Raw genomic sequence first — 23,000 nt, 5'->3', positions numbered from 1 at the left:
TTTTATATTATATTATTTATTATTATATAGATTCAATGGTTGTAAAGATGGGGAGAGGTCTGTCCGTAATAAAGAGATGCTCTGCTTTTTTGACACCACACTCCACAAAGCAAGTCCTGCAGGCTCTAGTTTTGTCTTATCTTGATTATTGTCCAGTCGTGTGATCCAGTGCTGCAAAGAAGAACCTAGTTAAGCTGCAGCTGGCCCAAAACAGAGTGGCACGTCTTGCTCTTCATTGTAATCAGAGGGCTGAATGCATCTTTTGTAAATAATGTCTGAGTGTTGGAGTGTGCTCCTGACTATCCGTCAATTTTTTAAACAAGAAAATGGTGCCGTCTGCTTTGCTTAATATAAGGAATTTGAAATGATTATACTTTTATTTTTGATACTTAAGTATATTTGAGCAATTACATTTACTTTTGATACTTAAGTATATTTAAAACCACATACTTTTAGACTTTTACTCAAATAGTATTTTACTGGGTGACTTTCACTTTTACTTGAGTAACTTTCTATTAAGGTATCGATACTTTTACTCAAGAATGACAAAATAATTGGGTACTTTTTCCACCACTGGTAGTTTTGTAGTTCTAGACTGTTTTGTAGTTCTAGACTGTTTTGTAGTTCTAGATCGTTTTGTAGTTGTATAGTTTTGTAGTTCTAGACAGTTCAGCAGTTGCGTATAAAACAGTTTTTTATTTCTTAGTATACAGGGAGATCAGGCTGCAAATGTGTGAGGGGGTGAGACAGTCGCTCACACATGTATACAAACACAGTGTCAGACAGGGATGGGCAAACATGACAAAATACCATAAAGATCAATGTATCAAAATAAAGGAGAAGAGATGAGGTTATAGAGTAGAGGAGAAGGAGTGGAGAGGAGAAGGAGAGGAGAAGGAGATGGTGGAAATACAGGGGATGAGGAACATGGAGTGTAGATAGTAGAACAGTAGTAACATCAGCCAGTAGAACAGTGGTAACATCAGCCAGTCTGCTGCTAATTACCCTTCATCAGTGTGGTCTGTTTACACTGGTTAGAGGAGAGAGGAGCAGGGGGGATGGAGAGGAGAGAGGAGCAGGGGGGATGGAGAAGAGAGAGGAGCAGGGGGGATGGAGAGGAGAGAGGAGCAGGGGGGATGGAGAAGAGAGAGGAGCAGGGGGGATGGAGAGGAGAGAGGAGCAGGGGGGATGGAGAGGAGAGAGGAGCAGGGGGGATGGAGAAGAGAGAGGAGCAGGGGGATGGAGAGGAGAGAGGAGCAGGGGGGATGGAGAGGAGAGAGGAGCAGGGGGGATGGAGAGGAGAGAGGAGCAGGGGGGATGGAGAGGAGAGAGGAGCAGGGGGGATGGAGAAGAGAGAGGAGCAGGGGGATGGAGAAGAGAGAGGAGCAGGGGGGATGGAGAAGAGAGAGGAGCAGGGGGGATGGAGAAGAGAGAGGAGCAGGGGGGATGGAGAAGAGAGATAAGCAGGGGGGATTGGAGAAGAGAGAGGAGCAGGGGGGGATTGGAGAAGAGAGAGGAGCAGGGGGGATTGGAGAGGAGAGAGGAGCAGGGGGGATGGAGAGGAGAGAGGAAAACATGGCATCTCAGAGCACACCCTCATCAGGCAGTCATCAATCGTACATCCTGACACACACAACTTCACTGACCCTGTGTGTGTGTGTGTGTGTGTGTGTGTGTGTGTGTGCGTGTGCGTGTGCGTGTGCGTGTGCGTGTGCGTGTGCGCGCGCGTGCGCGTGCGTGCGTGCGTGTGTGTGTGTGTGTGTGCGTGCGTGCGTGCGTGCGTGCGTGCGTGTGCGTCATTTAATATTTTTTATTTTATTGGTACTACATTGCTCAAAAAAGGGAACACTTAAACAACACAATGTAACTCCAAGTCAATCACACTTCTGTGAAATCAATCTGTCCACTTAGGAAGCAACACTGATTGACAATAAATGTCACATGCTGTTGTGCAAATGGAATAGACAACAGGTGGAAATTATAGGCAATTAGCAAGACACCCCCAATAAAGGACTGGTTTTGCAGGTGGTGACCACAGACCACTTCTCAGTTCCTATGCTTCCTGGCTGATGTTTTGGTCACTTTTGAATGCTGGCAGTGCTTTCACTCTAGTGGTAGCATGAGACGGAGTCTACAACCCACACAAGTGGCTCAGGTAGTGCAGCTCATCCAGGATGGCACATCAATGCGAGCTGTGGCAAGAAGGTTTGCTGTGTCTGTCAGGCGTAGTGTCCAGAGCATGGAGGCACTACCAGGAGACAGGCCAGTACATCAGGAGACGTGGAGGAGGCCGTAGGAGGGCAACAACCCAGCAGCAGGACTGCTACCTCCGCCTTTGTGCAAGGTGGAGCAGGAGGAGCACTGCCAGAGCCCTGCAAAATTACCTCCAGCAGGCCACAAATGTGCATGTGTCTGCTCAAACGGTCAGAAACAGACTTCATGAGGGTGGTATGAGGGCCCGACGTCCACAGGTGGGGGTTGTGCTTACAGCCCAACACCGTGCAGGACGTTTGGCATTTGCCAGAGAACACCAAGATTGGCAAATTCCCCACTGGCGCCCTGTGCTCTTCACAGATGAAAGCAGGTTCACACTGAGCACGTGACAGATGTGACAGAGTCTGGAGACGCCGTGGAGAACGTTCTGCTGCCTGCAACATCCTCCAGCATGACCGGTTTGGCGGTGGGTCAGTCATGGTGTGGGGTGGCATTTCTTTGGGAGGCCGCACAGCCCTCCATGTGCTCGCCAGAGTTAGCCTGACTGCCATTAGGTACCGAGATGAGATCCTCAGACCCCTTGTGAGACCATATGCTGGTGCGGTTGGCCCTGGGTTCCTCCTAATGCAAGACAATGCTAGACCTCATGTGGCTGGAGTATGTCAGCAGTTCCTGCAAGAGGAAGGCATTGATGCTATGGACTGGCCCGCCCGTTCCCCAGACCTGAATCAATTGAGCACATCTGGGACATCATGTCTCGCTCCATCCACCAACGCCACGTTGCACCACAGACTGTCCAGGAGTTGGCGGATGCTTTAGTCCAGGTCTGGGAGGAGATCCCTCAGGAGACCATCCGCCACCTCATCAGGAGCATGCCCAGGCGTTGTAGGGAGGTCATACAGGCACGTGGAGGCCACACACACTACTGAGCCTCATTTTGACTTGTTTTAAGGACATTACATCAAAGTTGGATCAGCCTGTAGTGTGGTTTTCCACTTTAATTTTGAGGGTGACTCCAAATCCAGACCTCCATGGGTTGATAAATTAGATTTCCATTGATAATTTGTGTGTGATTTTGTTGTCAGCACATTCAACTATGTAAAGAAAGAAGTATTTAATAAGATTATTTCATTCATTCAGATCTAGGATGTGTTATTTTAGTGTTCCCCCCTATTTTTTTTAGCAGTGTATTTTCATAAGTACACTACCAGTCAAAAGTTTGGACACACCTACTCATTCATGAGTTTTTCTTTATTTTTAACAAAAATTTACATTGTAGAATAGTAGTGAAGACATCAAAATTATGAAATAACACATATTGAATCATGTAGTAACAAAAAAGTGTTAAACGAATCAAAATATATTTTATATTTGAGATTCTTCAAATAGCCACCCTTTGCCTTGATGACAGCTTTGCACACTCTTGGCATTCTCTCAACCAGCTTCACCTGGAATGCTATTCCAACAGTCTTGAAGGAGTTCCCACATATGCTGAGCACTTGTTGGCTGCTTTTCCTTCACTCAGCCGTCCGACTCATCCCAAACCATCTCAATTGCGTTGAGGTCGGGGGATTGTGGAGGCCAGGTCATCTGATGCAGCACTCCATCACTCTCCTTCTTGGCCAAATAGCCCTTACACAGCCTGGAGGTGTGTTGGGTCATTGTCCTGTTGAAAAACAAATGATAGTCCCACTAAGCCCAAACCAGATAGGATGGCGTATCGCTGCAGAATGCTGTGGTAGCCATGCTGGTTAAGTGTGCCTTGAATTCTAAATAAATCACAGACAGCAAAGCATCCCCACACCATAACACCTCCTCCTCCATGCTTTACGGTGGGAACCAGACAAATCTATCGTTACAATGCTAGACAAATCAGTGTTGGTAGACATCAAATCACATTTTATTTGTCACATACACGTGTTTAGATGTTATTGCAGGTGTAGTGAAATGCTTGTGCTTCTAGCTCCGACAGTGCAGTAATATCTAACAAGTAATATCTAACAATTTCACAACATATACCCAATACACACAAATTTACATTTTACATTTACATGTTTAAATTTACGTCATTTAGCAGACGCTCTTATCCAGAGCGACTTACAAATTGGTGCATTCACCTTATAGCCAGTGGGATAACCACTTTACAATGTTGTTGTTTTTGGGGGGGGGTTAAGGGGGGGGGGTAGAAGGATTACTTTATCCTATCCCAGGTATTCCTTAAAGAGGTGGGGTTTCAAATGTCTCCGGAAGGAATGCTTTTCCAACAGTCTTGAAGGAGTTCCCACATATGCTGAGCACTTGTTGGCTGCTTTTCCTTCACTCTGCGGTCCGACTCATCCCAAACCATCTCAATTGTGTTGAGGTCGGGCGGTTTTATGGAGGCCAAGTCATCTGATGCAGCACTCCATCACTCTCCTTCTTGGTAGAATATATTTTTTTTTTTGGGGGGGGGGTTGGGGTAAGGGGGGGGGTAGAAGGATTACTTTATCCTATTCCAGGTATTCCTTAAAGAGGTGGGGTTTCAAATGTCTCCGGAAGGTGGTGAGTGACTCCGCTGTCCTGGCGTCGTGAGGGAGCTTGTTCCACCATTGGGGTGCCAGAGCAGCGAACAGTTTTGACTGGGCTGAGCGGGAACTGTGCTTCCGCAGAGGTAGGTGAGCCAGCAGGCCAGAGGTGGATGAACGCAATGCCCTCGTTTGGGTGTAGGGACTGATCAGAGCCTGAAGGTACGGAGGTTCCGTTCCCCTCACAGCTCCGTAGGCAAGCACCATGGTCTTGTAGCAGATGCGAGCTTCAACTGGAAGCCAGTGGAGTGTGCGGAGGAGCGGGGTGATGTGAGAGAACTTGGGAAGGTTGAACACCAGACGGGCTGCGGCATTCTGGATGAGTTTTAGGGGTTTAATGGCACAGGCAGGGAGCCCAGCCAACAGCGAGTTGCAGTAATCCAGACGGGAGATGACAAGTGCCTGGATTAGGACCTGTGCCACTTCCTGTGTAAGGCAGGGTCGTACTCTCCGAATGTTGTAGAGCATGAATCTACAGGATCGGGTCACCGCCTTGATGTTAGCGGAGAACGACAGGGTGTTGTCTAGGGTCACGCCAAGGCTCTTCGCACTCTGGGAGGAGGACACAACGGAGTTGTCAACCGTGATGGCGAGATCATGGAACGGGCAGTCCTTCCCCGGGAGGAAGAGCAGCTCCGTCTTGCCGAGGTTCAGCTTGAGGTGGTGATCCGTCATCCATACTGATATGTCTGCCAGACATGCAGAGATGCGATTCGCCACCTGGTTATCAGAAGGGGGAAAGGAGAAGATTAGTTGTGTGTCGTCTGCGTAGCAATGATAGGAGAGGCCATGTGAGGATATGACAGAGCCAAGTAATTTGGTGTATAGCGAGAATAGGAGAGGGCCTAGAACTGAGCCCTGGGGGACACCAGTGGTGAGAGCACGTGGTGCGGAGACGGCTTCTCGCCACGCCACTTGGTAGGAGCGACCGGTCAGGTAGGACGCAATCCAAGAGTGAGCCGCGCCGGAGATGCCCAGCTCGGAGAGGGTGGAGAGGAGGATCTGATGGTTCACAGTATCAAAGGCAGCAGACAGGTCTAGAAGGACAAGAGCAGAGGAGAGAGAGTTAGCTTTAGCAGTGCGGAGAGCCTCCGTGACACAGAGAAGAGCAGTCTCAGTTGAATGACCAGTCTTGAAACCTGACTGGTTTGGATCAAGAAGGTCATTCTGAGAGAGATAGCAAGAGAATTGGCTAAAGACGGCACCCTCAATAATTTTGGAGAGAAAAGAAAGAAGGGATACTGGTCTGTAGTTGTTGACATCAGAGGGATCTAGTGTTGGTTTTTTGAGAAGGGGTGCAACTCTCGCTCTCTTGAAGACGGAAGGGACATTGCCAGCGGTCAAGGATGAGTTGATCAAATCTAGTAAGGAATGGAATTTAAGAATATATACATATATGGACAAGCAATGACAGAGCGGCATGGACTATGTAAATATACAGTAAAATATTATAGAATAGAATACAGTATATACATATGAGATGAGTAGTGCAATATATTTAAACATTATTAAAGTGACTAGTGTTCCATTTCTTAAAGTGGCCAGTGATTTCAATAGGCAGCAGCAGCCTCTAATGTGCTAGTGATGGCTATTTAACAGTCTGATGGCCTTGAGATAGAAGCTGTTTTTCAGTCTCTCAGTCCCAGCTTTGATGCACCTGTACTGACCCCGCCTTCTGGATGATAGAGGGGTGAACAGGGAGTGGCTCTGGTGGTTCATGTCCTTGATGATATTTTTGGCCTTTTTGACTTGTGAAGCATTTATTTGGGCTACAATTTCTGAGGCTGGTAACTCTAATGAACTTATCCTCTGCAGCAGAGGTAACTCTGGGTCTTCCTTTCCTGTGGCGGTCCTCATGAGAGCCAGTTTCATCATAGCGCTTGATGGTTTTTGCGACTGCACTTTCAAAGTTCTTGAAATGTTCATGTCTTAAAGTAATGTTTGACTGTTGTTTCTCTTTGCTTATTTGAGCTGTTCTTGCCATAATATGGACTTGGTCTTTTACCAAATAGGGCTATCTTCTGTATACCACCCCTACCTTGTCACAACACAAATGATTGGCTCAAACGCATTAAGAAGGAAAGAAATTCCACAAATTAACTTTTAAGAAAGCACACCTGTTAATTGAAATGCATTCCAGGTGACTATCTCATGAAGCTGGTTGAGAGAATGCCAAGAGTGTGCAAATATGTCATCAAGGCAAAGGGTGGCTATTTGTTCAACACTTTTCTGGTTACTACATGATTCCATATGTGTTATTTCATAGTTTTGATGTCTTCACTATTATTCTACAATGTAGAAAATAGTAAAAATAAAGAAAATACCTTGAATGAGTAGGTGTGTCCAAACTTTTGACTGGTACTGTATGTTTTTCATTTTCACAACTCTTAGTACAAAACTCCAAACTAGTAATGCATCCAGTCTTTCATTCAAAACCTGTCATTGTGCATTCATTTGGATTGTAAACATCTCTCATCACACAACCATTGATTCACAATATAAGTTTATTGTGAAATGTAATGAGAACGTTGGTTTAATCACTAAAACACAACATAATAATGTATTTTCAATTTAGTCATTTTAACTACCAGTTAATCCAATAGCAAACAATGCAAGATACACTACATGACCAGAAGTATGTGGACACCTGCTTGTCGAACTTCTCATTCCAAAATCATGGGCATTATTCTGGAGTTGGTCCCCCCTTTGCTGCTATAACAGCCTCCACTCTTCTGGGAAGGCTTTCCACTAGATGTTGGAACATTGCTGTGGGGACTTGCTTCCATTCAGCCACAAGAGCATTAGTGAGGTCGGGCACTGATGTTGGGCGATTAGGCTCGGCTTGCAGTCGGCGTTCCAATTCATCCCAAAGGTGTTCAATAGTGTTGAGGTCAGGGCTCTGTGCAGGCCAGTCAAGTTCTTCCACACCGAACTTGACAAACCATTTCTGTATGGACCTCTCTTTTTGCACGGTTGCATTGTCATGCTGAAACAGGAAAGGACCTTCCCCAAGCTGTTTACACAAAGTTGGAAGCACAGAATCGTCTAGAATGTCCTTGTATGCTGTAGCGTTAAGATTTCCCTTCACTAGAACTAAGGGGCCTAGCCCGAACCATGAGAAACAGCCCCAGACCATTATTCCTCCTCCACCAAACTTTACAGTTGGCACTATGCATTGAGGCAGGTAGCATTCTCCTGGCATCCGCCAAACCCAGATTTGTCCGTCGGACTGCCAGATGGTGAAGCGTGATTCATCACTCCAGAGAACACGTTTCCACTGCTCCAGAGTCCAATGGCGGCGAGCTTTACACCACTCCAGCCGACGCTTGGCATTGTCCATGGTGATTTTAGGCTTGTGTGCGGCTGCTCGGCCATGGAAACCCATTTCATGAAGCTCCCGACGAACAGTTATTGTGCTGACGTTGCTTCCAGAGGCAGTTTGGAACTCAGTAGTGAGTGTTGCAACCGAGGACAGACGATTTTTACGCGCTACAGCACTCAGCGGTCTCATTCTGTGAGCTTGTGTGGCCTACCACTTCACGGCTGAGCCATTGTTGCTCCTAGACGTTTCCACTTCATAATAACAGCTCGTTGCTGTTGGAAAGGTGCCATCCTATGACGGTGCCACGTTGAAAGTCACTGAGCTCTTCAGTAAGGCCATTCTACTGCCAATGTTTGTCTATGGAGATTCCATGGCTGTGTGCTCGATTTTATAATTTCCGTAATATCTATCCAACGTGTAATCAAAGGTGTGATCACTGAAGATATCCTCTACAATCGTTCATCAACAAAAACATGTTATTTTTCAGATATAATTGCAACATAGGTGTACTGTCTGGAATCAAATGTAAGAAATTAAATTAAACAAATAAATGAATGAAAATAAAACATAACGTTTAGCACACATCACAGTGAACGTCCATCACCGTGGGAAAAACCTTTGGGCAAATCCAAGCTTGACATTGGTCTGCATTGATGTCGTCGCATGTCTCATCCATGGCCAGAAGGCATGCTCATGGGGATGGCGATCGTACACCTTCCACCTCCATGGTGAAAAAAATATGGGGGGGGTGTGGGGTCACGAATCGGGGATGCCTTAACCAACCTCTGCATGGTGGAAGCTGACATTGTTCCACACAATGACATAGGTGACCTCTTCACCTTGACAGGCCTTCTCAATGTCATTGAGAAACACAATGAGGTGTGTAGCGTGGTAGGATCCAAGTAATGGCCTGCTTCCTACCACACCATCTACAGAGATAGCTGCTGCACATGGAGATGTTTCCCCCACGTTGTCCAGGCACATGGACGGTCACCCGTTGGCCGATGAGGTTCCGCCCACGGCGCCGAGTTTTGGCCGATTTATCAACAAGGATATACATGTGATGGTTCACAGCAGCATCAAGCACCACCACCCTTTAAATATATATTTTGGTTAGTTATTTCTACAGTATAGTTCCATTATGATATTGTGAAGTAGCATGTGCATTAATAGTAACAGTAATACAGTGTATAGTGCTGCACCTGAACATACTCGGCCCGCAGTTGTTTCACCCGGTTGTTGTTTCTCTCAGAAGGCACTTTTATTTTATTTTATTTCACCTTTATTTAACCAGGTAAACCAGTTGAGAACAAGTTCTCATTTACAACTGCGACCTGGCCAAGATAAAGCATAGCAGTGCGATAAAAACAAACACAGAGTTACATATGGGGTAAAACAAAACAAAGTCAAAAATACAACAGAAATACATATAATATACAGTGTGCAAATTTAGCAAGTTATGGAGGTAGGCAATAAAATAGGCTATAGTGCAAAATAATTACAATTAGTATTAACACTGGAGTGATAGATGTGCAAGAGATGATGTGCAAATAGAGATACTGGGGTACAAATGAGCAAAATAAATAACAATATAGGGATGAGGTAGTTGGGCGGGCTAATTTCAGATGGGCTGTGTACAGGTGCAGTGATCGGCACCAGGTCAATGTGTTTCATAGATACCTAGTGTCTCTTCAAAAGGCAGGTGATTGTTGGTAGGCTGATGGATGCACATTGGCCAAGGTGTCATCGTTCTCCTCAACGGCCTGCTTTATTTCAGACAGCCGTATGTCATTCCTGGCCCTCACCATTTCCACCACGGCCCGCTCCTGCTGGTCGGTCAGCACACGACCACGGGCCAACACCATGGGGTCTTCTGTCAATTCTGAGGCTAGAACAGAGTATACCGTCAATAGATCATACTGTACGAATACTGTAACATGTTTTGTGAAATCACATGCATTACAATATGTGACCCACCACCTGGATTCGGTCCTATTTTTTTTTTTTTTTTTTTTTACATTGGATAAAAGTATTGACTCAGAACTAGAAATTGGTATATCATACACTACAGTTGAGGAACAATGGGAAAGTAATTCTGCTTTGAAAGTTGATAAACTTGAAACCCCACTTTTGAGAAAATGGCCCGTGAATGTTTTGGTAGCTACTGGAGAGCTCTTCTTTGTCTACCTCCATTCAGCATCGTTCACACCCTCTTAAGCCATAGCCCCACTCATCTCTTTAAGGACTCACAGTTGTAGTAAACAACCAAAGATTTCAAGACTAGTCCTTGGCCTATATCCTAATCTGATTGGTGCAGGTCATGTTGTTCTTCACATTACTGTCTCTGGTAAACACACACAAATATATCAAATCAAATCAAAGTTTATTTGTCACATGCACAGGATACAGAAGGTGTAAACGGTACAGTGAAATGGTGACTTGCATAGTGGAGTCTTTTGTTAAGACAGTGAACAATTAACCATAATCCCAACTATAAGGCCGCGTTCAAAACTGGGAACTCGGAAATCTTCGACTTCCGTCTTCAGTGCGTTCAAAACAACTGATAACTTTGAGAAACAAAAGACCTCCGACTGGGAAAAATCGATTTGAACCGCCCATCCAACTCGGAATTCCAACTCGGGAACTCGGGCCTCTTTCTAGAGCTCCGACTTTCCGACCTGAAGATCACTGATGTCATGATTTGACCTCGTATTTTTCAGAGTTGGTTTGAACGCGGCAATACTACCATGCATGAATCTGCAGGTAGCTAAAGCTAACCAACTAGCTTCAATGTTAGCTAGCTAGCTAACATTAGGCTATAACTAGCAATGCAAAAGGCTTTCTGCGATACAAAAAAAATTACTACACAGATCATACACGTAACTTTAGCTAGCGAGCCAGCCAGCTAACGTTAGCTAGCTAGCTAACAGTACACTTTAACTTAAAATTTAAAACGACTTTCTGACAAAATTAGAAATGTGTAATATTTGAAAATGTAGCTAGCTAGACTCTCTTACCAGTATACATCATGGATGGACGCTTCTCCCTCTCTGTCACAGATGCCATGGTTGTCCTTAGTTTGAAGATGTAATCCGGAGACAGGTGTTTTTTACAACACCCTTCTGTGTTCTCTTTTGGACTCTCTCCGCATTTGGCAATCATTTCTCTGCTTCCACCAGGCATTCTACTGATTTAAAAACTCGGTCAACTTCTTCTGTGACAAATACACCGTTTCTTCCCCTCCCCCCCACTGTCATCAGAAGACTCTACAATGTCTGGTTCAATGAAAATGTTTTTACCTAAATCAGGGATTTCCTCATTGTCTGATTCATTTTCAGAATCAGAGAGAGTCAGCATTGCACTCCAGAAAGTAGTCCATCACAACTGCTTTCAGTTCTTCATGAGATATAAAAAAAAGCTAATGTTATAGAAAGAAGCATGCTACATGGCAGACCAATTTGAACTAATCTCTCGGCATAAATTATCTCAGCCAATCATGGCTAGCGGAAGGGTTCCTGTATTTTTTCGTGGCTAAACCAACTAGGCTCGTAATTTAACAATTGTATTCGGATTTACAGATGGCATACAAGTTTGTTATTAAGGCACATGAAAGTTCACATGTTCCAGAAGCCATTTCTGCCATAAAACGCATTTTGATAAAAAATAATTTAAGAAAAACGTTAAAATGCCTCTCCTGTGAAGTAGTGACATACGCCTAGCTTCCTGAAACAGGTCACAAATGCAATTTACTGTAAATGTAATGGTAAGCCATAGTGCATATCCTGCAGAATTATTGTTTTTCTCATGAAATAATTGACAGTTGATCATTTCAGATTGGGGTGAACTAATCTGTCAGCCTCTGCCATGGTAAGGCCTCTGTTTACCACATGGTCAACAACGTTGACCCGGACTTCATTAGACACAACAGTTCCCTGCCGTCTGCCTCCCTCTCTCTGATGCCCACCTCTTTGACCTCTCTGATGGGGCCCATGCCCACCTCTTTGACCTCTTTGATGGGGCCCATGCCCTCCTCTCTGACCTCTCTGACCTCTCTGACGGGGCCCATGTCCTCCTCTCTAACGGCCCCATGCCCTCCTCTCTGACCTCTCTGACCTCTCTGATGGGGCCCATGTCCACCTCTCTGACCTCTCTGACCTCTCTGATGGGGCCCATGTCCACCTCTCTGACCTCTCTGACCTCTCTGATGGGGCCCATGCCCTCCTCTCTGACCTCTCTGACGGGGCCCATGTCCTCCTCTCTAACGGCCCCATGCCCTCCTCTCTGACCTCTCTGACCTCTCTGATGGGGCCCAAGTCCACCTCTCTGACCTCTCTGACCTCTCTGATGGGGCCCATGTCCACCTCTCTGACCTCTCTGACATCTCTGACGGGGCACATGTCCACCTCTCTAACCTCTCTGACCTCTCTGATGGGGCCCATGCCCTCCTCTCTGACCTCTCTGATGGGGCCCATGCCCTCCTCTCTGACCTCTCTGATGGGGCCCATGTCCACCTCTCTGACCTCTCTGACGGGGCCCATGTCCACCTCTCTGACCTCTATGACCTCTCTGATGGGCCCTTGTCCACCTCTCTGACCTCTATGACCTCTCTGACGGGGCCCATGTCCACCTCTCTGACCTCTCTGACCTCTCTGACAAGGGGCCATGTCCACCTCTCTGACCTCTCTGATGGGCCCCTTGTCCACCAGCTCTTTGGTTTCTTCCTCTCCCTGCTGTCTATCCTGCTCCATGTTGAAAGAAATTGCAAGTGTTCACACCCCCCCTTTTATATGGTGACCAATTGTGGTTACCACTATGTGAAATCAATTAGCAATAACTAGTAGTCATTATGTATGTTTATCATGTATCATACATGTCATTTAGATGTTAATACTTTACAAACACACATTTTATTTCTGTAGTTCTCAAAAAAAGTAGGTAAACCAGTTTAAACTCTATCGGTTTACCAAACGGTTAAGTGATTAACAGTTAAGCACATTTGGATTAAGTGATGGTCAAATGACAAGATAATGATACGGGTGGTCCTCTGTAGCTCAGTTGGTAGAGCACGGCGCTTGTAACACCAAGGTAGTGTGTCACGGTTTCGGCCGAAAGTACGCCGGTACCCCCTCGATGTCCAATGGGGGCGGAGGAGTCTCCAAGATCTCATTTTCTTGGAGTGGGCCCGCTACCACCGGCCTGAGAAGGGACACATGGAACGAGGGGTTAATACACTTATACTCCACAGGTAGCTGTAATCTATAACATACCTCGTTCAACCTTCTCAGGACTTTAAACGGCCCCACAAACCGCCGACCCAGTTTCCGGCAGGGCAGGCGGAGGGGCAGGTTTCTGGTAGAGAGCCAGACTCGATCACCAGGTGCGTACACCGGTCCCTCACTGCGGTGGAGATCAGCGCTCGCCTCAAGGGGGGGGTACTGTCACGGTTTCGGCCGAGGCTGCCTCTCTCCCTTGTTCGGGCAGGTTTCGGCGTTCGTCGTCTCCGGAATTCTAGCTGCCACCGATGTATGTTTCATGTTCGTTTGCTTTTGTCTGTTTGTTTCCACACCTGTTTCTGTTTTGGCGTGATTAGTGTCCTATAAGTTTCTCGTTGTGTTTGTCTAGTGTTGTGTGTAATTATTTTCCGTCAGTAGTGTGTATTGCTCGGTTGAGCTTCTCTCCACTGCGCTGGAGTATTTATCGCACCTGTTTGTGCGCGGTCACATTTTGTCGCACCTGTTTGTGCGCGGTTACATTTTGTCGCACCTGTTTGTGCGCTGTGTCTTTTCGCCGTTGTGCGTAATTTTCGCCTTCGGGCCAAGTTCTCCTTTTTGCCTATGTATGGGCAGGAATACAAGTATTTGGAATATCGTTCTGAGTCCTGCGTTTGATTCCACCATTGCACCTACAGCACACCCTGACAGAATTACACACCAACTATGGAATCAGCAGGAGCCGAAGCAGCCCAGACGAGACTGGAGGCCCAGGTTCGGGACCAACACGATCAGATCCTGCAGATGGGGACCGCCCTGCAGGAGGTGATTTCCACCCTCCGAGGCTGGGGTACGCCTCCACCGCCTCCCTCCCTGCCAGCACCATCGGCCATCCCGCCCATTCCGGCGCCGGAACCTCGAGGAGTCCGACTATCTCTCCCGAGGGCCTACGACGGAACCGCGGCTGGGTGTCAGGGATTTCTACTCCAGGTGGAGCTATACCTGGCCACAGTGCACCCGGCACCTTCAGGGCATGAGAGCGTGTCCGCCCTAATCTCCTGCCTGGCTGGAAAAGCGTTGGAGTGGGCCAACGCGGAGTGGAGGAAGATCGACGCCACGACGATTACTTACAACGAGTTCTCCCGCCGCTTCAGGGCGGTGTTTGACCATCCCCCGGAGGGGAAAGCGGCGGGGGAGCGTCTGGTCTTCCTCCGGCAGGGGAGGAGAAGTGCCCAGGAATTTGCGCTCGAATTCCGTACTCTAGCGGCAGATGCAGGGTGGAATGATCGGGCCCTCATCGATCTATACCGATGTAGCCTACGAGAGGACGTCCGTCGGGAGCTGGCTTGTAGGGACACCAGCCTCTCTTTCGACCAGCTGGTCGACATGTCCATCAGGCTGGATAACCTACTGGCTACCCGCGGACGTCCTGCGGAGGGTCCGTCCATTTCACCCTCCAGCGCCTCCGAGCCGTGTCCTATGGAGCTCGGGGGCGCTGGCGCTAGAGAGAGGAGGAGTCGGCAGGCTAGGGGGTCCATCCACTGCACCAACTGTGGTCGGGGAGGACACACCGCGGCTAGGTGCTGGGGATGGCCTCCTAGGGAAGATGACGACAGGTCCCGCACTGGGGATTCCCTCCAGGTGAGTAGGCGCCCCACTCACCCAGAGCTCACTGTTGCCCATTTTTGTATGCCTGTAAGTTTTCCACAGGTAGCACCTCATTCCCAGCATAAGGCGCTGGTAGATTCAGGCGCGGCTGGGAATTTTATTGATAAAAAGTTTTGTTTAGCGTTAGGGATTCCCCTCATTCCTGTTGATGTTCCTTTCCCCGTTCACGCCCTAGATAGTCGTCCGTTGGGTACGGGCTTAATCAGGGAGGTCACGGCGCCACTTAGGATGTGTGCGCAGGGGGATCATCAGGAGTTGATTCAGCTGTTCCTGATTGACTCTCCTGCGTATCCGGTGGTGCTGGGCATGCCCTGGTTGAGTACCCATAACCCAGCTATTTCGTGGCAGGAGAGGGCTCTGATGGAGTGGTCTGCTCAGTGTGTGGGTAGATGTTTGGGCGTTTCCGTAGGGGCTACCTCGGTGGAGAGTCCAAACCAGGTGCCCGCATTGCACGTTCCACCTGAGTATGGGGATTTGGCTATTGCGTTTAGTAAGGCGAGGGCGACGCGGTTGCCACCCCATAGGCAGGGAGATTGTGCGATAGACCTCCAGGCAGGAGCTGCGCTCCCACGGAGCCATGTGTATCCTCTGTCTCAGGAGGAGAAGAAAGCTATGGAGATTTACATAGACGAATCTCTGAGACAAGGATACATACGGCCTTCCACTTCCCCTGCGTCCTCGAGTTTCTTTTTTGTGAAGAAAAAAGATGGTGGTTTGCGTCCGTGCATCGATTACCGTGGTCTCAATCAGATTACGGTGAAGTATAGTTATCCACTCCCGCTGATTGCGACCATGACTGAGTCGTTGCATGGGGCGCGTTTCTTCACGAAATTAGATCTCAGGAGCGCGTACAACTTGGTGCGCATCAGGGAGGGTGATGAATGGAAAACAGCCTTTAGTACCACCTCGGGCCATTACGAGTATCTGGTCATGCCATACGGGTTGATGAACGCTCCGTCAGTTTTCCAATCATTCGTGGATGAGATCTTCAGGGACATGCAGGGACAGGGAGTCGTGGTGTACATTGATGACATTCTCGTGTACTCACCTACCCGTGTCGAGCATGTGGCCCTGGTGCGTAGAGTGTTGCGGAGGCTGGTGGAGCACGACCTGTATGCGAAGGCAGAGAAGTGTCTGTTTTTCCAGGAGTCGGTCTCCTTTTTGGGTTATCAGTTGTCTGCGTCAGGGGTGAAGATGGAGGTAGACCGGGTGTTGGCCGTGCGTAATTGGCAAACACCAACCACTGTGAAGGAGGTGCAGCAGTTTTTGGGGTTTGCAAATTACTACAGGAGGTTTATCCGGGGTTTTGGACAGGTGGCAGCTCCCATCACGTCTCTGTTGAAGGGGGGTCCGGTGCGTCTGCAGTGGTCGGCCGAGGCGGACAGGGCGTTTGGGAGGCTGAAGGACCTGTTTACCTCGGCCCCGGTGCTGGCGCATCCGGATCCCTCTTTGCCGTTCCAGGTAGAGGTGGACGCGTCGGAGGCCGGTTTAGGAGCCGTGCTTTCACAACGGTCTGGCGCGCCACCTAAACTCCGCCCCTGTGCTTTTTATTCTAAGAAGCTCAGTCCGGCGGAGCGGAACTATGACGTAGGGGACAGGGAGCTGTTAGCCGTGGTACAGGCTCTAAAGGTGTGGAGGCACTGGCTTGAGGGGGCTCAACACCCTTTCCTCATTTTGACGGACCACCGTAACCTGGAGTACATCCGGGCGGCGAGGAGGCTGAACCCTCGCCAGGCAAGATGGAGTATGTTCTTGACCAGGTTTACTTTTAAGATCACGTACATCCCTGGGTCACAGAATGGCAAGGCAGATGCGCTGTCTCGGCGGTATGACACGGAGGAGAGGTCCGTGGAGCCCACTCCCATACTGCCTGAGTCGTGTCTGGTGGCACCGGTAGTGTGGGAGGTCGATGCTGAACTCGAGCGGGCGTTACGCACCGACCCTAGTCCACCACAGTGCCCGGAGGGTCGGAAGTACGTTCCGCTCGAGGTTCGGGATCGATTGATCTATTGGGCTCACACGTCACCCTCCTCTGGACATCCGGGTATCGGCCGGACAGTGCACTGTCTTAGTGCCAAGTACTGGTGGCTCACGTTGGCAAGGGATGTGAGGGTTTATGTTTCCTCCTGCTCGGTGTGCGCCCAGTGTAAGGCGCCTAGACATCTACCTAGGGGTAAGTTGCTACCCCTGCCCGTTCCACAACGACCATGGTCCCACCTCTCTGTGGACTTTATAACAGACCTTCCCCTCTCCCAAGGGAATACTACCATCCTGGTCGTTGTGGACCGGTTCTCTAAGGCCTGTCGTTTGCTCCCCATGCCGGGTCTTCCTACTGCCCTACAAACTGCCGAGGCACTGTTTACCCATGTGTTCCGGCACTACGGGGTACCCGAGGACATTGTGGCTGATCGGGGTCCCCAATTCACCTCCAGAGTCTGGAGAGCGTTTATGGAGCGGTTGGGGGTCTCGGTGAGTCTCACCTCGGGTTACCACCCGGAGAGTAACGGGCAGGTGGAACGCGTAAACCAGGATGTGGGTAGGTTTCTCAGAACATACTGCCAGGACCGGCCGGAGGAGTGGTCAAGGTACGTTCCCTGGGCCGAGATGGCCCAGAATTCCCTACGCCATTCCTCCACTAACCTAACTCCATTTCAATGTGTGTTGGGTTACCAGCCGGTTCTGGCACCCTGGCAGCAGAGCCAGATCGAGGCTCCTGCGGTGGATGAGTGGGCGCGGCGCTCGGAGGAGACGTGGAACGCTGCACACGTCCACCTGCAGCGGGCCCTCCGACGTCAGAAGGCGAGCGCTGATCTCCACCGCAGTGAGGGACCGGTGTACGCACCTGGTGATCGAGTCTGGCTCTCTACCAGAAACCTGCCCCTCCGCCTGCCCTGCCGGAAACTGGGTCGGCGGTTTGTGGGGCCGTTTAAAGTCCTGAGAAGGTTGAACGAGGTATGTTATAGATTACAGCTACCTGTGGAGTATAAGTGTATTAACCCCTCGTTCCATGTGTCCCTTCTCAGGCCGGTGGTAGCGGGCCCACTCCAAGAAAATGAGATCTTGGAGACTCCTCCGCCCCCATTGGACATCGAGGGGGTACCGGCGTACTCCGTGAGGTCCATTTTGGATTCGAGACGTCGGATGGGGGGTCTCCAGTATCTAGTGGAGTGGGAGGGGTACGGTCCGGAGGAGCGGTGCTGGGTGCCGAGGAGAGACATTTTGGACCCGTCGCTCCTGACGGAATTCCATCGGGGGTATCCGACGCGCCCTGCTCCGCGTCCTCCTGGTCGTCCCCGAGGCCGGAGTCGGCGCACGTCTGGAGCCGCGCGTCAAGGGGGGGGTACTGTCACGGTTTCGGCCGAGGCTGCCTCTCTCCCTTGTTCGGGCAGGTTTCGGCGTTCGTCGTCTCCGGAATTCTAGCTGCCACCGATGTATGTTTCATGTTCGTTTGCTTTTGTCTGTTTGTTTCCACACCTGTTTCTGTTTTGGCGTGATTAGTGTCCTATAAGTTTCTCGTTGTGTTTGTCTAGTGTTGTGTGTAATTATTTTCCGTCAGTAGTGTGTATTGCTCGGTTGAGCTTCTCTCCACTGCGCTGGAGTATTTATCGCACCTGTTTGTGCGCGGTTACATTTTGTCGCACCTGTTTGTGCGCTGTGTCTTTTCGCCGTTGTGCGTAATTTTCGCCTTCGGGCCAAGTTGTCCTTTTTGCCTATGTATGGGCAGGAATACAAGTATTTGGAATATCGTTCTGAGTCCTGCGTTTGATTCCACCATTGCACCTACAGCACACCCTGACATAGTTGGTTCGATCCCCGGGACCACACATACACAAAAAATGTATGCACGCATGACTGTAAGTCGCTTTGGATAAAAGCATCTGCTAAATGGCATATTATATTATATTATTATTATATATGAAAAGTATTGTGAGCATTGCATTTTTGGGGGGTGAAACAAAAAAGAAATAAGACAAAAAAACAGAGAACTTGAGTGTGCATAACTATTCACCCCTTTGTAGAGCCACCTTCTGCAGCAATTACAGCTGCAAGTCTCTTGGGGTATGTCTCTATAAACTTGGCACATCTAGCCACTGGGATTATTGCCAATTCTTCAAGGCAAAACTGCTCCAGCTCCTTCAAGTTGGATGGGTTCCGCTGGTGTACAGCAATCTTTAAGTCATACCACAGATTCTCAATTGGATTGAGGTCTGGGCTTTGACTAGGCCATTCCAAGACATTTAAATGTTTCCCCTTAAACCACTCGAGTGTTGCTTTAGCAGTATGCTTTGGGTCATTGTCCTGCTGGAAGGTGAACCTCCGTCCCAGTCTCAAATCTCTGGAAGACTGAAACAGGTTTCCCTCAAGACCTTCCCTGTATTTAGCGCCATTCATCATTCCTTCAATTCTGACCAGTTTCCCAGTCCCTGCCGATAAAAAAACATGGTGTTCTCGGGGTGATGAGAGGTGTTGGGTTTGCGCATGACATAGCGTTTTCCTTGATGGCCAAAAGTACCAGAGTACCTTCTTCCATATGTTTGGTGAGTCTCCCACATGCCTTTTGGCGAACACCAAACGTGTTTGCTTATTTTTTTCTTTAAGCAATGGCTTTTTTCTGGCTACTCTTCCGTAAAGCCCAGCTCTGTGGAGTGTACGGCTTAAAGTACTCCAATACTCCAATCTCCACTGTGGAGCGTTGCAGCTCCTTCAGGGTTATCTTTGGTCTCTTTGTTGCCTCTCTGATTAATGCCCTCCTTGCCTGGTCCGTGAGTTTTGGTGGGCGGCCCTCTCTTGGCAGGTTTGTTGTGGTGCCATTTCTTTCCATTTTTTTATAATGGATTTAATGGTCCTCCGTGGGATGTCAAAGTTTCAGATATTCTTTTTATAACCCAACCCTGATCTGTACTTCTCCACAACTTTGTCCCTGACTTGTTTGGAGAGCTCCTTGGTCTTCATGGTGCCGCTTGCTTGGTGGTGCCCCTTGCTTAGTGGTGTTGCAGACTCTGGGGCCTTTCAGAACAGGTGTATATATACTGAGATCATGTGACACTTAGACTGCACACAGGTGGACTTTATTTAACTAATTATGTGACTTCTGAAGGTAATTGGTTGCACCAGATCTTATTTAGGGGCTTCATAGCAAAGGGGGTGAATATATATGCACGCACCACTTTTCTGTTATTTATATTTTTTCATTTCACTTCACCAATTTGGACTATTTTGTGTATGTCCATTACATGAAATCCAAATAAAAATCAATTTAAATTACAGGTTGTAATGCAACAAAATGGGAAAAACGCCAAGGGGGGTGAATACTTTTGCAAGGCACTGTATACTTGTGAAAATAGTACCAAAGCGATAAAAACCCTGTAATGTCTATTTCACATGACAGTCACGACACCGATGTATATTTCACAAGGTAACACCGGGCTATCAAAAAGGGACGGCCCTCAGTCATTAGTAATGAACCTGATTGTTTTCTGTGCTTCATACACATTACATTACGCATCGCATTCCCCCAAAGGACTCATAAAGGTCTGTTTCTAATTTCATGTCTCATTTGAGCTGCTGTGAGTTTCCCACATTGTGGGTAAAATACAATGCTACATTTCATTACTTATCATTACGCTGTAGAAATATCGTCTCGCTTTTGAATGTGAGGTAAGTCCCTCCACTAGTATTTAAAATGTATCGCTGTGCGTGTCAGCTATCAGCAAACCATCCAACATATCCTTTAACCAAGGCCCAAATGTTACCCTACTCCCTGTGTGCGTCATAGATGTTTGTGTCATAGATGGCCTGTCTGATTTTATGTGCTGCTGTTTTCTACCCCTGCCCACTCCACACCACAGCACCCTGCCCACTCCACACCACAGCACCCTGCCCACTCCACACCACAGCACCCTGCCCACTCCACACCACAGCACACTATGCATGGCAATGACTGAAACAGGGTCTGCGTCTCAAATTCCACCCTATTCCCCTATGTAGTACACTACTTTAGACCACATAGTGCACTACATAGGGAAAAGGATGCCCTGGTCAAAGGATATGTTGGATGGTTTGCTGATAGCTGATTTATTAAGGAAAGTTACCTGCAATGACTGTGATAATGTGGTTGTCTTACCTTAGTTGAATGCACTAACTGTAAGTGGATGAGACTATCTGCTAAATGACCAAAATGTAAACGCATGGAAATTACTGGAACATTGGGTGCTTCCCAAATGTGTTCTATTTGTCAGTCCTGTTGTGCTCTACACCGAGGACCACACTGGAATGCATCCAACGCTGTGTCATCCTCTGGGGGTTTCTTGGTTCTTTTAAATAGTTTTCAACTCTATAAATTGTTTTACCTAAAAATCTATCAAGCAAGCAATCAAGCAATCAATCAATCCACCCTAAAAGTAGTGCACTATATAGGGAATAGGGTTGTCTTTGGGCCGTGGTGAAAGACTGTTCTGTGTTGTGTTGTAGGAGTCGGAGGGATCGTAAGGGGCGTAGCGACCGCATCACAGACTGTCTGAACTGGCAGGACCTGGACTCAGAGAACAGCGGTAATAAAATGGAGAACATCGAGACGTCAGTCGAGGTGGTGGACGGAAGGCAGAAGGTTGGTTCTCACTCCCTGCACAAAAGTTTACAGCATTTAACAATACTACAAATGTTATCTGAATGTTTAATCATGACAACATGTTTACATTATTTTATCATTCTGATCAAGTATCTCAGAGAGAGAGAGACAGAAGGTCTCTCTCCCTATACCAATATTTCAACATTTCCCTGAGAACAAATGTTATCCAAATGTTATTAGGTTATTGTAGTCTATCATTTTGATCAAGTTTACAATTAGGATTTAGAAAGTAGCAGATTTATTTGGTTGCTTGCAGTTTTTAACTGAATTGTGACACCAATTTACAATCATAGATTGATGATTTAGTAAAGCGTTAGAACAGGAAGATAGTGCCTTACCTTAGTTGGCAAAACAACTCTTTATATAAGTGTCCCTAACCCTGAACTGGAGTATTTTTACTGAAGTGTCCCAAACAGTGAACTGTGTGACAGAGAGGGCAAGTGTTCCATTTCCACATCAGAAAATTGTTGAACCCTCTTCTTGAGCACACTTCCTGAGGGGAATGGGAATAAACACACACACACACAGCACACTTCCTGTTGTGGGTCACACCTGTGAGGTCAGTTCCTGTTGTGAGGGAGTGGCGGGCGTGGCAGCGGAAAGGTTTGAGTCACGCCAACTTCTACAGAGACCGTGTTCTCATCAACCATCAACATTATTATTTTTGTAAACTTTTTTTTTTGTAATTTAGCAGACGCTCTTATCCAGAGCGACTTACAGTTTAGTGAGTGCATACATTTTTCATACCGGCCCGCCGTGCGAAACGAACCCACAACCCTGGCGTTGCAAGCGCCACGCTCTACCAACTGAGCGACACGGGTTCAACCAACAGAACACAGCCACACAAGGAGTAGCATGGACAGCCAGGACAGCCAGGACAATAAGGTTAGGGTTCAAAGACCCAGTCAGTTGTCTAGTCTATTCCAGGTTAGGGTTCAAAGACCCAGTCAGTTGTCTAGTCTATTCCAGGTTAGGGTTCAAAGACCCAGTCAGTTGTCTAGTCTATTCCAGGTTAGGGTTCAAAGACCCAGTCAGTTGTCTAGTCTATTCCAGGTTAGGGATCAAAGACCCAGTCAGTTGTCTAGTCTATTCCAGGTTAGGGTTCAAAGACCCAGTCAGTTGTCTAGTCTATTCCAGGTTAGGGTTCAAAGACCCAGTCAGTTGTCTAGTCTATTCCAGGTTAGGGTTCAAAGACCCAGTCAGTTGTCTAGTCTATTCCAGGTTAGGATTCAAAGACCCAGTCAGTTGTCTAGTCTATTCCAGGTTAGGGTTCAAAGACCCAGTCAGTTGTCTAGTCTATTCCAGGTTAGGGTTCAAAGACCCAGTCAGTTGTCTAGTCTATTCCAGGTTAGGGTTCAAAGACCCAGTCAGTTGTCTAGTCTATTCCAGGTTAG

General features: G+C 47.9%; 1 protein-coding gene across 1 annotated transcript in view; it reads left to right on the top strand.

Annotated features, from left to right (window-relative positions):
- Nucleotides 1-23,000, top strand: part of LOC311122022 (vascular endothelial growth factor receptor 3-like) — a gene marked incomplete at both ends in the record, with an annotated part of 90,899 nt that overhangs the window by 35,577 nt on the left and 32,322 nt on the right. Inside the window, one exon of the mRNA XM_084196450.1 lies at nt 21,450-21,585. Within this exon, the coding sequence (XP_084052576.1) occupies nt 21,450-21,585 (136 nt within the window). The remainder of the gene's footprint in view (nt 1-21,449; nt 21,586-23,000) is intronic.

Source organism: Coregonus lavaretus (assembly GCF_964263955.1).
Source record: "Coregonus lavaretus genome assembly, contig: HAP1_SCAFFOLD_1635, whole genome shotgun sequence".
Taxonomy (NCBI): Eukaryota; Metazoa; Chordata; class Actinopteri; order Salmoniformes; family Salmonidae; genus Coregonus; species Coregonus lavaretus.
Note: the sequence above shows the minus strand (reverse complement) of the source record. Positions and strands in the feature narration are given on the sequence as shown.